Source organism: Triticum dicoccoides, chromosome 5B (genome assembly GCF_002162155.2).
Source record: "Triticum dicoccoides isolate Atlit2015 ecotype Zavitan chromosome 5B, WEW_v2.0, whole genome shotgun sequence".
Lineage (NCBI taxonomy): Eukaryota > Viridiplantae > Streptophyta > Magnoliopsida > Poales > Poaceae > Triticum > Triticum dicoccoides.
The window spans coordinates 587361141-587376315 of record NC_041389.1 but is presented as its reverse complement, the minus strand read 5'-3'; the positions used below and the strand labels follow the sequence as shown (position 1 = coordinate 587376315).

At 43.9% G+C, this 15175-nt stretch overlaps 1 protein-coding gene across 1 annotated transcript; it reads right to left on the bottom strand.

Moving 5' to 3' along the window:
* Nucleotides 1-459: 459 nt before the first annotated feature.
* Nucleotides 460-2481, bottom strand: LOC119310208. The gene is made up of 4 exons (XM_037586028.1): nucleotides 2411-2481; nucleotides 1984-2127; nucleotides 1658-1744; nucleotides 460-624 (listed from the first exon to the last, which is right to left on the bottom strand). The coding sequence occupies exons 1-4, from the start codon at nucleotides 2479-2481 to the stop codon at nucleotides 510-512; spliced, it is 417 nt and encodes a 138-aa protein (XP_037441925.1). The 3' UTR covers nucleotides 460-509.
* Nucleotides 2482-15175: the final 12694 nt, after the last annotated feature.

Below are 15175 nucleotides of genomic sequence, written 5' to 3'. Positions count from 1 at the left end.
GTTCATACTTTCACTAGTGCAAGTTCTCTCAACAATAATAACATAATTGGATCATATAACTATCCCTCAACATGCAACAAAGAGTCAATCCAAAGTCACTAATAGCGGAGAACAAACGAAGAGATTATTGTAGGGTACGAAACCACCTCAAATTTATCCTTTCTGATCGATCTATTCAAGAGTCCGTAGTAAAATAACACGAAGCTATTCTTTCTGTTCGATCTATCATAGAGTTCGTACTAGAATAACACCTTAAGACACAAATCAACCAAAACCCTAATGTCACCTAGATACTCCAATGTCACCTCAAGTATCCGTGGGCATGATTATACGATACTAGTTGACCCGTTGCGCCAAATGGCGCAGAGACCTGCTGAAGACATGATGTCGACGAAAATAGTTTCATGCTGCAAGAACCTTCAACTAAATCATGCTATTTTTTAAACATGTTTATTACGTTGTTAAATAATAGTCTAGGAAAAGGGAAACTTTGCATAATATGAATATGTTCAGTTTGAAAATATGGCCACTATGATGAGAGAGTAAAGTTGGCATGGTTGTATTTTTTTAGCAAGTTTAAAAACATGGTTATCATGATGAGAAACCTGGCCGTGCATCTTTTTCCTGCAAAAAAGAGGGAAAAAGATAAGAAACCTAAGAAAAAAACATGTCTTTGTTGTGCATATACGAAGATATAGGGATTAGGAGGTATTAGGATAGCCCATACCTGCAAAAAAAGAGGGAAAAGGATAAGAAACCTAAGAAAAAAACATGTCTTTGTTGTGCACATACGGAGACATAGGGATCAGGAGGTATTAGGATAGCCCTTATGGTATTTAGCCCAGCCCACGTAGCGTGATGCCTGTGGCCCATGAGGAGCTGAATATGAAGTGGCAGGGGGCAGATCCGGCGAAGACTGTCTATCCCCTTCCTTTCTTTCTCGGTTCCTCAGCTGGGTGATAGAGGCATTTCCTCAGCCACCGACCAGTGCGATTTCTTATCCGTTGCACCAAATGATGCAGAGACCCGCTAAAGCCATGTTGTCGATGAAAATAGTTTCATTTTGCAAGGACAATTCAGTACTCATTGTAGAAAGCCCATATATTAAACCATACTCTTTTGAAAATGTCTATCAAATTGTGAAATCCAAGTTTGAACAAAAAGTGTATAACAGTTGCACCAAAAAATTATATTTGTATAACACTGCTCATTGCGCTAAATGGCATCGAGTCCCATTTAAAACCATGCACTTGCTAAAAATATTTGCATTTTTTCAGTAACTGTGTTTGAGCAAATACATACGGTAAGAACTTAGTAAAAGTTTAATTGATTGTCTGTTTAAGCTCACATAAAATGCAAGATGGCAACAACAGAGCACAACTGTATCATGTGCAACAGCAGCCAAAATTATTTAGCTAATAAACTGTCTAAAGTGAACCAACCATTTCAGAGTAGTTTATTCCACATCTCATTCTCCTCGAAAATGAGCCCAAGTGGCCATCAACAAATACAATTGTTTTGATACAACAACGGTAAGAGAAATGAGTAACCATCAAAGAAACAAAATGTTTAAATTAGTTTTTTCTAACCATGGAGGAGAGTTTCATGTGAACTTTATAAAAGAAGGCCAACGTCAAGGAACAGCATGTTGACATACTCATCCTGCTCTCCGTTCTTGTCATCAGTCCCAGCAATCAGCTCCTGACCAACACCTTCAGCAACAACCACGACAATGCCCCTTATTCTTTATCCTTGCATATACAGGAACTCAATCAGGTCAAGAAAAAAAGATATGAATCAACTCTCAAGATCAAGTGAGATGGGTGCCTTCCCTGTCTACTACCGCCAGGCTCAACACCAACTCCACATATCAAGCACATATTGCCTTTCCACAACATGACAGCACTCTTCAAAGCAACAAACAAAAAGGTTGGGCCTACAATGATGCCTCATTGCCTGAGAAGAATAAAAGAGGGAGCTCACCTTGATGAGTTGGAATCAGATGCACTCGTTATAGCTCGACCAAGCTGCGCCCATGGTCTGGATTGGCGCTCCCGCTGCCTATACAGTCTGCTGCGGGTTAGAAGACGTGCCCAGCCTCCTCGTAGGTTAGAATATACTTTTATTCTAGATCATTATCAGTCTCGTAAACTTTTCAGCAGATGATGATGCAATCAAAACAATTCCAAAATAAATGATATACTGATGAGAAAAGGTTAGGATTCTGGTAGAAATAGCCAGCCTTCTACTGGCTATATTTTTGAAGTTATTTTCTGTTATTGTATGAGAACAACAAGATTTATAGGGTGAAATTAGGTCATGGACATGCTACAACTTTTGTAAAGGGAAAAAGGTTCACCAAAGAACAATCCATAGCAAAAGAAGCATCCAATTGGATCCATTACATTACCCTCTGCTTGATTTTCTGACCAGCAGCAGGATCCTTTTTATGAATAAGCTCGTAAGAAACCAGGATGACATCCTTTAAAGGCCTAGGTGTTTCTTAGACTTTTCCAGCCAAGAACATGCAAACAGTAGTGATTGTCTGTATAGATGTTAGATTCAGACTTCATTTGCCCATTCGCCATGAAAAAATAAGAATAACTGCATAACAAATAGTATAGAATACTAATATTCTGTCAAGACATATAGAGGAAAATCACCATTACCACTTCTGTTGTAGATAAGAACACAAGAAATCACATGCACTTCTATTTCAGTAAACACGCTTGGTACTACTTCATGGATAGGGTGATTTTCAAATGCTTTCACGTTCAATAATTTAAGAGTAACTAGGCCTAAATCAACTCTGATGTGTGTTTGAGAGCTGTACCAGCCAAAATATTCATGATAAACCCTCAACCCCGCATAATTGATCGAATGGTGTGCCCACCTGTGAACTGCTATTTAGTAACAAGGTCTCAGGCTCTTCTAAACTAAAATCCCCACATCACACCAAGAGGATGTACATCTGTGCATCTTATCCTCATAGAAAATACCTACTGTTTATAACCACCCCCTACAGTTCACAAAAGTACAAGTTGTTTTGACATCTACAGAGTATGCTGCTAGCTTCAGCGCCAACTTCTATTGGACTGGAGAAGTACAAAGTGTATTATTAGCTATTAATGCCTCTGTATGGAGAGAACAATCGCCAAACTGGAAAACCATGGAGATAGAAACTATTTGTTATTTTTATTCATAAACTATGAGGCAAAAAACAGGATATTATAAACTCAAATAAAGTATCTACATGTTATAAAGTTAGAAGCTGCACTTCAACAAATATTTAAAAATTGGACTATAGTTAGTCATTGACTAACACTTACTCGTCTATCATTTTTTGCATGAGATTGACGAAGGTAAAAACGGTGACAGAACATAATAGATGTAGCAATTGTCACTTGTGGCCTACATACAAAGAAAAAATTCAGCATAAGTTGACAGTATAATTCCAGCAAGAGTTGTGGCATTATCTCCACATGTAATAAAAACTAAAGATACGAGCATAACAATTTTTATCGCAATTGCAAACTATTAAAGATGTGGTGCGTACCATGGAAGCCTTCAAGGGCCAAAAGAAAAAATGCATACAAACATGCATTGCCCAAAACAATTCTAAAATGGCAGACTACCATCATACAGGGCATATTTTTAGTATATCTTAACATTTCATATGATATGATAATGTATCGTATTTATGGAGAAAAAACCAACCAGCAGTTCATTCAGAAAAAATGTGCTTGCCATAAGAGTGCTCCATAAAGAAGTAAAATATTATCTTATCAGACAAACAATTGAATATCTCTGGACCAAATATATGCTGGTGTAAAACAAAAACACATCAGGAGAAGCAATTACGATACAATGACAATATAAAGACACATTTTGAAATATTTAACATCTGGTTGGGTAAGTAGCAGAACTCAGTCTTTTTGGATAAGTAAGGGACGGTCAGCCAACAGGCTACAGTATCGATAAATGCATAAAAAAAAGGGCAACCTGGTGCATGTAGCTCCCGCTTGCGCAGGGTCCAGGGAAGGGTCCGACCACTTTGGGTCTATAGTACGCAGCCTTTCCCTACATTTCTGTAAGAGGCTGTTTCCAGGACTTGAACCCATGACCTCATGGTCACAAGGCAGCAGCTTTACCACTGCGCCAAGGCTCCCCTTCTGTATCGATAAATGCATAGAAGGACATAAAATATCTTACACTTTGAGCTACAGTATCGACATTTCCATAAGTTCTACTAACTCATCACCAACTTCCTGAAGATTATTCCAAAACCCCAAAGCGAAGAGTTTTTTTTACTGGAAATATGAGATAACTGAATGAAATACAAATATAGACTATCCTAGGTGGCAAAGTGTTTGGCATGTCGTCATGTAATGCTAGATGGCGCAACCCATTTATTTTAACTGGGTTATTTGCATATCAAGGCGTTTTATGTACAACTATAGGTTTTATATAGCATTAAGTAGCACCGGGCACAACATACCTTAAACGCAGCAATGCCCGATCAACAGCAGGAACAAACCACACAGATACATGTTATTTCCTTGATCACGGTAGCTAGCCTGATCCTTCTCCCTGTCATTGGCCGCCTTCCCTCTCCTGCAGCCACACCCCAGATCCAGAACATTAAAATGATCAGCAGACCAAGCACCATGATAGCACCCACATAAACGATAATACACGTGTACCTAGGAAATAGAGCAGCTAACCTTAACGAGAACGGAGATGCAACAGATCGTAGAACCTGTAAAACAAATGGGAACGATCTGGTCAGAGCACAACCATGGTACAGTACATAGAAGCAAAAGAACACTTCACAAATATGAAGTTAGATTCTGGCACAAGAGAGGGATTTCATCGCCTCCAGCTTGAGCTTGCCTTCGGGCTGTCTTACATTGCGTCCGACTCAAAGGCAAGGTGAGGAGGCAGGGGAGGGGGATCAAAAGGGATGGGAGGAGGACCTGCGAGGGCGACGACGTCGGCCTTGCCTGCCTTGTAGGAGAGGACGCTTTGGGAGACACATGCTTGCACTCACCGGCGCTCGTTGTCGCCCAGCCGACGAGTCTCCCCCGACCTCCGACCCCGCCCACATCCGCTGCTCCTTCAACCCATGCTGCAAATTAATAGCTAGAGCGACATTTCACTGCAACAATCAGTGGATAATGTATTTGACTAAAGTAGTACTATTATAGTGTCTCTATTGTATCCCAAGAATGAACTGGATGTTTGTACAACAAATACTATTCATGAGCAATTGTCACATGCAACTCTTATTACATCCGGTCCTTCATCCAGCGCAGCAAGATGGATCCATATCCATAATTGGCGTTGTAATGAACTGTGGTTTCTTTCAAAAAATTAGTCTGAGAATTGGACAAATATGCTTCTATGCACAACAGAAAGAGTGAGCATGGGGGGCATCAAGTTACCATGACCTCCAAAACAGGTATAACAACGGAAATAAGTGGACAAATCCTGCTCACACGCATACACGAAATATAAGCAGCACGAGAACGAACAACACACAACGCCCGACCATATCCAGAACATTTAAACGATCATCACTACATACAGATATTTAAAAGATCATCAAGGCAGACAGCATGACGCAGAAGATACTGAACGTAAAACACACACACATGTAGTAGAAAGGAAAGAAGAAAACCTTGATGAGTCGATCAACACAGCGACAAAAGAGATCATACAACCTGTGAAGTACACAAAAAAACAACCGGTCAGAGCACAACGACACACAGGCATGCAATGAACACTCAGCCGGTCACGGAAGCAACAGAACGGCCTATTTACCCGAGGCAGCAAGCACAACACGTTGGGTAAGCAGCAGGACGGACGAGAAGAATAAGCGCCAGCAACATGAGAAGTAGGTTGAACCGTAGAACAAGCTTCAGCACACATGCATTTCATCAAACATTCTATAGGCAAGCACAAGAGGGGTGGACTAACCTCAGTGAGAAGGAGAGACAGGAAACCGTATCAAACTGCGCATGACCGAAACAAAGGCAAGCATGCAAAATTAGCACGACGAATCCAAAGCAGTGGCGAAGAACATGCGAACCAGAGAAGGACGAACCTCAACCAATGGCAAACATCAAACAGAGGAGGCCCATCGAAACAGAGCATGGGGCTGCCGCATCTCAGCCACCATGCAGCAGGGCGAGGTAAAATATCCCAGTCCATCTCTCCTTTTGCGTCACAGTTTCATTCATCTTCTAGAGGACTAACATGATTAGCACATCAACCAAGAAAATAAAAGGAACGATGAACATCACACGAAAAAAACAAGAACGATGAACATCACCTCAACAGGAGACGAGGTAGATCGATTGGGCTTTTTGTCCTCGGCCACCAGCGATGTGGTCGGAGGGCGATTCTTCTCCTCTTCCATCTCGTTCTCCTCCCGGCCGGCGGCGGCGGCCCAGAGATCCTTGTCGACCGCGCGCACGGTGCAACACAGCTCGTCATGCCGGGAGGCGGCGGGGCCGAGGCCGCCGGCGGCCGCCTGAACGAGGCCCTCGGCTCAGTCGCAGGACTCGCTGAAGGCGTGGAGGCAGCGGTGGAGGTCCGTGAGCGCCACCGTGCACCCGGGCTCGCGGACGGCGGCAGCGGCCGCCGCGGCGTCAACCAGCGCGTTGGAGGCGCCAGTCCATCTCTCTCTCCAACTGCAGATGGAGGTGAGGCACGCACGATGCATCGGTCAGCCAGGCCCCACAAGCACATGCATCGGGTAGCTGCAGTCCATCCTCTCTCTCCAAAGTCCAAATGCAGACGAGACGCAACACCGCGCACGGGAAAGGCATACACGCGCACTAGACACGGGAGTAGCAGTCGACGAGCGGGACCAGATCAGCGGCGGCCCACCTGTCATCGCGCTAGTACAAACGCGTGTGCACAATCCGGGTGCACATGCGTCAATCCACCCCTCTGAAGCTGACGAGCACCACAGTAACTCCCACGACACACGATGCAAGAAGCGCGTGAGGAGCGCCGCGCCACGAGCAGTTGACCGAGGTAACCAGGAAATACACGTACACGGAAAAAACACACCAAGAAGCTGACACGTGGGACCATGCGTAGGCAGGCCCACCTGCAGCCGTAGCACCAGCCAGTGAGGAGAAACATGGGGAGCAGCACATAACCCGCGTCCGCACAGCGCCCACGACGCGGGCCTCGCGCGCACGCGGCACGGCAGGACAGCCTGCCTTGCGCACCCAACAAACTGGCACCCAGCCAATTCGATCCAGCCCGAGCCCACAGGTCACACACTGTCCAGATCTCACCATGCAGTCAAAATGGCAGAAGTCAATTCCCATCGAGATCCAATGAACAGCAGGCAAAAAAAGACTTCGTTGACCAGGATCGAACGGCCAACGAAGGAAGCGATCGGGGGAGCTTCCTGGGAGCGAGTTGGCTAGCTTCTGTTTTGTTTTAAATGCATCACACAATCTCTGATTTATCTATTCAACCAACACAAAGTACTTCAAAAAGTGCCCCAAAGTTTCTACCGAAGAGTCAAGACGAAAACGTGTGCCAACCCCTATGCATAAGTTCACAAGGTCACTGAACCCGCAAGTTGATCACCAAAACGTACATCAAGTAGATCACGTGAATATCCCATTGCCACCACAGATAAGCACATGCAAGACATACATCAAGTGTTCTCAAATCCTTAAAGACTCAATCTGATAAGATAACTTCAAAGGGAAAACTCAATCCATTACAAGAGAGTAGAGGGGGAGAAATATCATAAGATCCAACTATAACAGCAAAGCTCGCGATACATGAAGATCGTGCCAAATCAAGAACACAAGAGAGAGAGGGATCAAACACATAGCTACTAGTACATACCCTCAGCCCCGAGGGTGAACTACTCCCTCCTCATCGTGGAGAGCGCCGGGATGATGAAGATGGCCACTGGTGATGGATCCCCCCTCTGGTAGGGTGCCGGAACCGGGTCCCGATTGGTTTTTTGTGGCTACAGAGGCTTGCGGCAGCGGAACTCCCGATCTAGGTTATTTTCTGGAGGTTTCTGTATTTATAGGAATTTTTGGCGTAGGTCTCACGTCAGGGGGGTCTCCGAGCCGTCCACGAGATAGGGGGCGTGCCCCCACCATCGTGGGCAGCCCGGGTCTCTTCTTGCCCAACTCTTTTACTCTAGGGGCTTCTTTTGGTCCATAAAAAATCATCAAAAATTGGCACGTCAATTGGACTCCGTTTGGTATTCTTTTTCTATAAAACTCAAAAACAAGGAAAAAACAAAAACTGGCACTAGGCTCTAGGTTAATAGGTTAGTCCCAAAAATCATATAAAATATCATATAAATGCATATAAAACGTCCTAGATGGATAATATAATAGCATGGAACAATCAAAAATTATAGATACGCTGGAGACGTATCAAGCATCCCCAAGCTTAATTCCTGCTCGTCCTCGAGTAGGTAAATGATAAAAACAGAATTTTTGATGTGGAATGCTACCTAACATATTTATCCATGTAATTCTCTTTATTGTGGCAAGAATATTCAGATCCATAAGATTCAAAACAAAAGTTTAATATTGACATAAAAATAATAATACTTCAAGCATACTAACAAAGTAATCATGTCTTCTGAAAATAACATGGCCAAAGAAAGTCCATCCCTACAAAATCATATAGTTTGGCTATGCTCCATCTTCGTCACACAAAGTACTTAATCATGCACAACCCCGATGACAAGCCAAGCAATTGTTTCATACTTTAGAATTTTCAAACTTTTTCAACTTTCACGCAATACATGAGCATGCACTACAAAAAAAATACACTTGCATGATGATCCGTGTTTGTCACAGTAGGTCGCGTTTTTTGTCATGCATGTACATCCATGACGATTTTATGACAGAATCAAGATAGTCATACATGTGCTGTCGTAGAAGTGTTCCTTGACATTACCAAAATTATCATCACGGAAGTGTCCACTTCCATGACGATAAATCATGCGTCACAGAAGTGCTTTCGTCAAGGTTGACCGACACATGGCATCCACCGTAACGGAACACGGTTAAGCTATCGGGTCCGGTTTTGGATCCGATAACCCGTTAACAGCCCGGGCCAATGGGGATTTTCCACATGTAAAATCATCATTGGCTGGAGGAAACACGTGTCGGCTCACCGTCGGGACAGATGTCATCCACTCATTGGACAGAAGGCGCCTATGATACGTCGACACGTGGCATGGCCCAACAGAGGCCCATTCTTGTGAAAAGGACAGCCCATTTGACTTGGTCAAAAGGTGGCGGGCCGGCCAACTGAAAGCCTGTTAACGGCCTGTTCGCATATAGCCCATTTATAGCCCGCTAGCCCAGGGCCCGTTACGACCTATCCGAATTAGGCCCAGTAGTGTCATATGGGCCGTCCAATATGATTCCAGCCCGTTTTAACTTCCGGCCCATGTATGGCCCATGACGTCTTTCGACCCATATGAGGCCCTTTGTAACTCTTGGCCCATTAACGGCCTATGGTGAAACTGGCCCGTAATGAACAGTGTATCACTTTATACCCATTAACAACCCATTATTCCATTGGATCGTTTCCAGCCCATGTTATCTTTCATCCTTCTCAGGGCCCATTTATTCTTGGGCTCATTTTTAGCATTCGGTTAATTACGGCTCGTTACTGTCATTTTCTGCTTGTGGGCCAAATTCAGCCCGTTGTTACAGTCGACCCGTTTGTGGCCCGTTAATACGTTGGGCCGTTTTCATAGCGTCATCAAATACGGCCTATTAACGATGGCCCGTTATGGTTATTGTCCATTACATATTATATGTCCATCTTGCCATGTTCACTTTGCATGACATGCTTATTCATATGCCTTTATCATGCATTTGTGACCCATGCTTTGCATTACACATGATGATTGATTCTACTACTTGTATGTGTATTTGCAAGCTTGGTGGAGATATTACTTGTTCTTGCCATGTTTCCTTTATGATCCATTCCTATGATGATACTATGATCTTGCTTTGTGCTCGTGCTTGCGATATGTCATGTGCATTTCCTATATCTATCATTTGCTCACATGACATGATTGCCATGATTTCCTCTAGTGTGCTGCATCTTCGCTCCACTAGTTTGCATGACTTGATTTCTATGCTTTCTCATGTTGCATCCAATTCTTGGATTACTTGCTCCTATCACATGTTTGGTTGCAACAATGTCATTACTTCACATATGCCCATTGCTTGTCACATGATTGCCTTGATTGCCTCACACATGATGAACAATTGCTCTGTCTATTGTGTTGAGTGCCACTCGATTTTCACTACACCCTATGCACATTATGCTTGGATTGTCTTGCACTTGACGCATGTGTTTAGTCATATCACCTTCTTGGGTGTTGTGAATGACTCTTATGCCTACCATAGACCGTTCATTGAGAGTCTTATGCATGCTTGCTATAACATTGAGGTAGATGCTTGTTTACTTGTCCCACATATTAGCATCTTTACCTCACCTTTGCATGATTGTTTCCATGATGCTTTTCCATGTGCCCAATTTATGTGCTTACATGCCATGCCACACTCCCTTGTCACACCATATGCTATGCTTGATGACGACACTTGTTTGGTGAATCACCTCTTGAATGCTTGGTGTTGCTCTAATGCTAACCGCATTTGTTTTTCCAAGTGTTTGTTCTACTTGATCCTTTTGAAGGAATCACGAGAAGGTGCGACATTGGAGAGTGCCCATTTCAAGCTTGACGATGATGAGTACTTGGTGGTTGTCCACTTCTACACGGCGACGCCCTCTCTTTCCCATGGTGATGAAGATCACGATCCATGGACGGATCTCTCCCGGGGGGGTGATGTGGAGCATACCTACGTCATCCCCATGGACTCTACTACAACTCGTCAAGCACCTCGAGGACCAGTGGCAAGAGCATGTGCACGCACCGTCAAAACCGAGGTTAACTCTTTCCTCTCCGAGTTTCATCCGGATTCACTTGAGAATGGGATTCTACCTCAAAGAGACACGTTGTGCATTCTTAGGTACTTCAGAGATTGTCACGAGGAAGCACGAACGAATCACCAAGTTCACCGGAGACCCACGTAGGAGGAGAAGTAAGAAGGATGCGCGAGAAGCACGACGCAAAGGAGGTCCCGGACCACCCCAGCCCTCACCTATAGCCGGCGGATGTCACGCCCAATATGTGACCCTATCCAAAAGGAACTCGAAGGTCCCACCAAGGATAGACCCGCATATTGAAACACTTTTGCAAGGTGGATATCATTACATCAACATTACATAATAAATGGGGATACATACAAGAGGCATACAATGCCACACGAATACAACATCACAATACATCAGAGCATCATCCGGCTACGAATGAGACACAAACAGAAACTCAAACAACATCCACCCTGCTAGCCCAGGCTGCCGACCTGGAACCCATCCCCTGATCGAAGAAGCAGAAGAAGAACTCAACGCAAGCAAGCATCGCTCTCGCGTCATGATCATCGAAACCTGTACCTGCAACTATTGTTGTAGTAATCTGTGAGCCACGAGGACTCAGCAATCCCATTACCATGGGTATCAAGACTAGCAAAGCTTAATGGAAAGGAAGGGGTAAAGTGGTGAGGCTGCAGCAGCGACTAAGCATATATGGTGGCTAACATACGCAAATAAGAGCGAGAAGAGAGCAAGCAGAACGGTCGTGAAGCTAGCAATGATCAAGAAGTAATCCTGAACTCCTACTTACGTCAAACATAACCCAGAAACCGTGTTCACTTCCCGGACTCCGCCGAAAAGAGACCATCACGGCTACACACGCGGTTGATGCGTTTTAATTCGGATCTGGTGTCAAGTTATCTACAACCGGACATTAACAAATTCCCATCTGCCTATAACCGCAGGCACGGCTTTCGAAAGATTATACCCTGCAGGGGTGTCCCAACTTAGCCCATGACAAGCCCTCACGATCAACGAAGGAATAGACCTTCTCCCAGGAAGACCCGATCAGACTCGGAATCCCGGTTTACAAGACATTTCGACAATGGTAAAACAAGACCAGCAAGACCGCCCGATGCGACGACAATCCCGATAGGAGCTGCACATATCTTGTTCTCAGGGCAACACCGGATGAACACTACGTACAACTAAAACCAACCCTCAAGTTTCCCCGAGGTGGCGCTGCAAGTGGTTCTGGTTCGGACCAACACTTAGACAAGCACTGGCCCGGGGGGCTATAATAAAGATGACCCTCAAAAGAGCGACTCCCAAGGGAAAAGTAGGTGGTGGTGAGGCAAATGGTAAAACCAAGGTTGGCCTTGCTGGAGGAGTTTTATTCAAAGCGAACTGTCGAGGGGGTCTCATAAATCACCCGACCGCGTAAGGAACGCAAAATCCGGAAACATAACACCGGTATGACGGAAACTAGGGCGGCAAGAGTGGAACAAAACACCAGGCATAAGGCCGAGCCTTCCACCCTTTACCAAATATATAGATGCATTAATAATATAAGAGATATTGTGATATCCCAACATAATCCTGTCCACCATGGAGCAATCTTCAACTTCACCTGCAACTAGCAACGCTATAAGAGGGCTGAGCAAAGCGGTAACATAGCCAAACAACGGTTTGCATAGGAAAGGTGTCAAAGGTTAGAGGTTCATGGCAATTTGGGATGGCTTGATAAACAGGTAATAGGTAGCGCAGCATAGCGATAGAACGAAGCAACTAGCATAGCAATGATAGTAGTGAGATCCGGGGGAGCGGTCATCTTGCCTGAAATCCCGCAAGGAAGAAGAACGAGTCCATGAAGAAGATGAAGCCACGAAGACGAACCAAGCGTAGACGAACGAATCCTCATGATTGCAACGAAACAGGAACTAACAAGAAGAGGCACACAACATGGTAAACACACCACACATGAACAAGGCATGATGCACAATCAAGTATGATGCATGACAAAGCTACGCGAAGCTACTCATGGCAAGGGATGATGCAAACAAGAGCAACACATCAAGGCAAGTTTAAATGAGGCCGGGAACAACATATAACAATTCCGGTAAGTCCTCATATGCATATTTCAAAATTGATCCAGATCTGCATAAACCTTATGTTCAAGTTGTTAAACAGCAAGTTAAGGTGCAACAAGATGATCTACACGAGATTCTAGTCAAGTTACATATAAAGTTCATTTAGTTCGGAGCTACGGCCTAGAAGATATGAGCAACACAAGTTAAACATGGCATTGATGCAAAATGCACCCAAACATCAAGCAAACACCTCAAAACATGGATGCAACATGATAATATGAAACTACATGCAATTCTAAGCAAGTTACATATAGAGCACACTCAAAACGGAGCAACGGTTCAAACACATACACTCTATACAAGTTTGAAGGACAAGCTGTCCAAAACAGCAACTAGGCATATTGCAAGCATCAAAACAACATGCTACAGCACCCCAACATGATAACAAAAGGCATGGATATGATGTACACGTAAAGCATTACAAAACATGAACACTGAGCTATCTCCATAAATCACTAGAACATGCTCAAACACACATGGTAAGATTGCAAGTTATAACAATTTCAGACTTTGCAGAAAATAACATCACGATGCAATGTTTAGAGCTATCAAACAACATGTTATAGGAACTTATCATGGCAAACAAAGGCATGGTTTGAATCTACTAAATGCATAGATCAAAAGTCCCTTACTGACCATAAGCCAAAAAGGAACAGAAAATATGATGGCACCCACGTAAACATAGCAAGTTATTATTACAGATTCATACATGGCAGGAACATAATTATGAAGGCATGTAGATGAGCTTGTGCAACTTTCTACAGAGCAATACATGGCATGGCAAGGCACCCAACAGTAAGAAGGCATATTTATGAAGTTAAGCATGGCAAGAGCAAGTCCATAGGGTGCACGAAACACTAGGAAAACACATGGTAACAACTGAACTTAATGTTAACAGGCTGACAGCAACATTATGAAGCAACTTTGAAGCAAGATAAGAACAAGCTACAGCAAGCTATAAATGCTACCAGGGGCATGGATGGTTAGAGGATGACATGTAGATCAAAACATGTTTATAGAACATCTCCAGATTATGCATAGAATGACTAGTAGCAACATGTTTATATAGCATCACGAAATAACAGATTCAGCCTAGCGAAACAGCAACATCATGTACACTACTTAACAAGCTCGATTCACTCACCACAAGTCATTGCATTACAAGATAAGCATAGCATCATCAATAAGACATGTTTGTGTAACCAACCAAGGCAAGAACAAGTCCATAGCATGCAAGGATCAACTATAGCATCCTTGGCTAAATTGAATAACAAGTAAACAATTTGCCAGGAAACATTTTGAAGCAAAAGTAGAGCACGAAAATGACATACTAGACTACTCCATAATTGCAACCAAGGGCATGAATGGATAGACAAACATCACATGTTCAAAACACCCTTACTGAAGTATCTCTAAATTTGCATGGATCTCTCTGTAGCATCAAGTTTACATGGCACCAAAATAACAGCAGAACGGGGACTAAAATCAGCAACATCACGATGCCTAGTTTGCATGCTTGTGCTAGTCACCACATTGATCACAAAAATACATGGTAAGCACCTTTGTAAAGAAGACATGGCATAGAACAAAACACATGTAGACATCAACCTCATAGGATGCACACATCAATCATGGCAAAAATGACAAAAGAGCTCGTTCTGATAACAGATAGCAGAAAACATCATGAAGCACTCTTACAACGATGATTCAGGCATCAAGATGAGCTCAAATGAATATGATGCAATGGAATGAAATGATTTACTCGTTGAGACGAACAATTTGACATATTACACGCACGAAACGGAGCTACGAATGCAGAGATATGATGGCATGAACATGGCACGAAAATGACAAAATCTGGGACTTAGACGAATTTCGGCGACGGGAAAATCAACCTCTGTTTTCAGATCTGAGATGCACGGGTCCCGAGGTTCGTCGGAGAGCATCGGGGAAGAAGAAGGTGCGGCGGCCGGAGCTAGGGATCGCCGGATCTGGGGCCGGGGACGGCGTGGGAGGCGAGGCGAGGGGCGGCCGGAGGCGGCACGGAGGCGGGCGCCTCGGGCGGC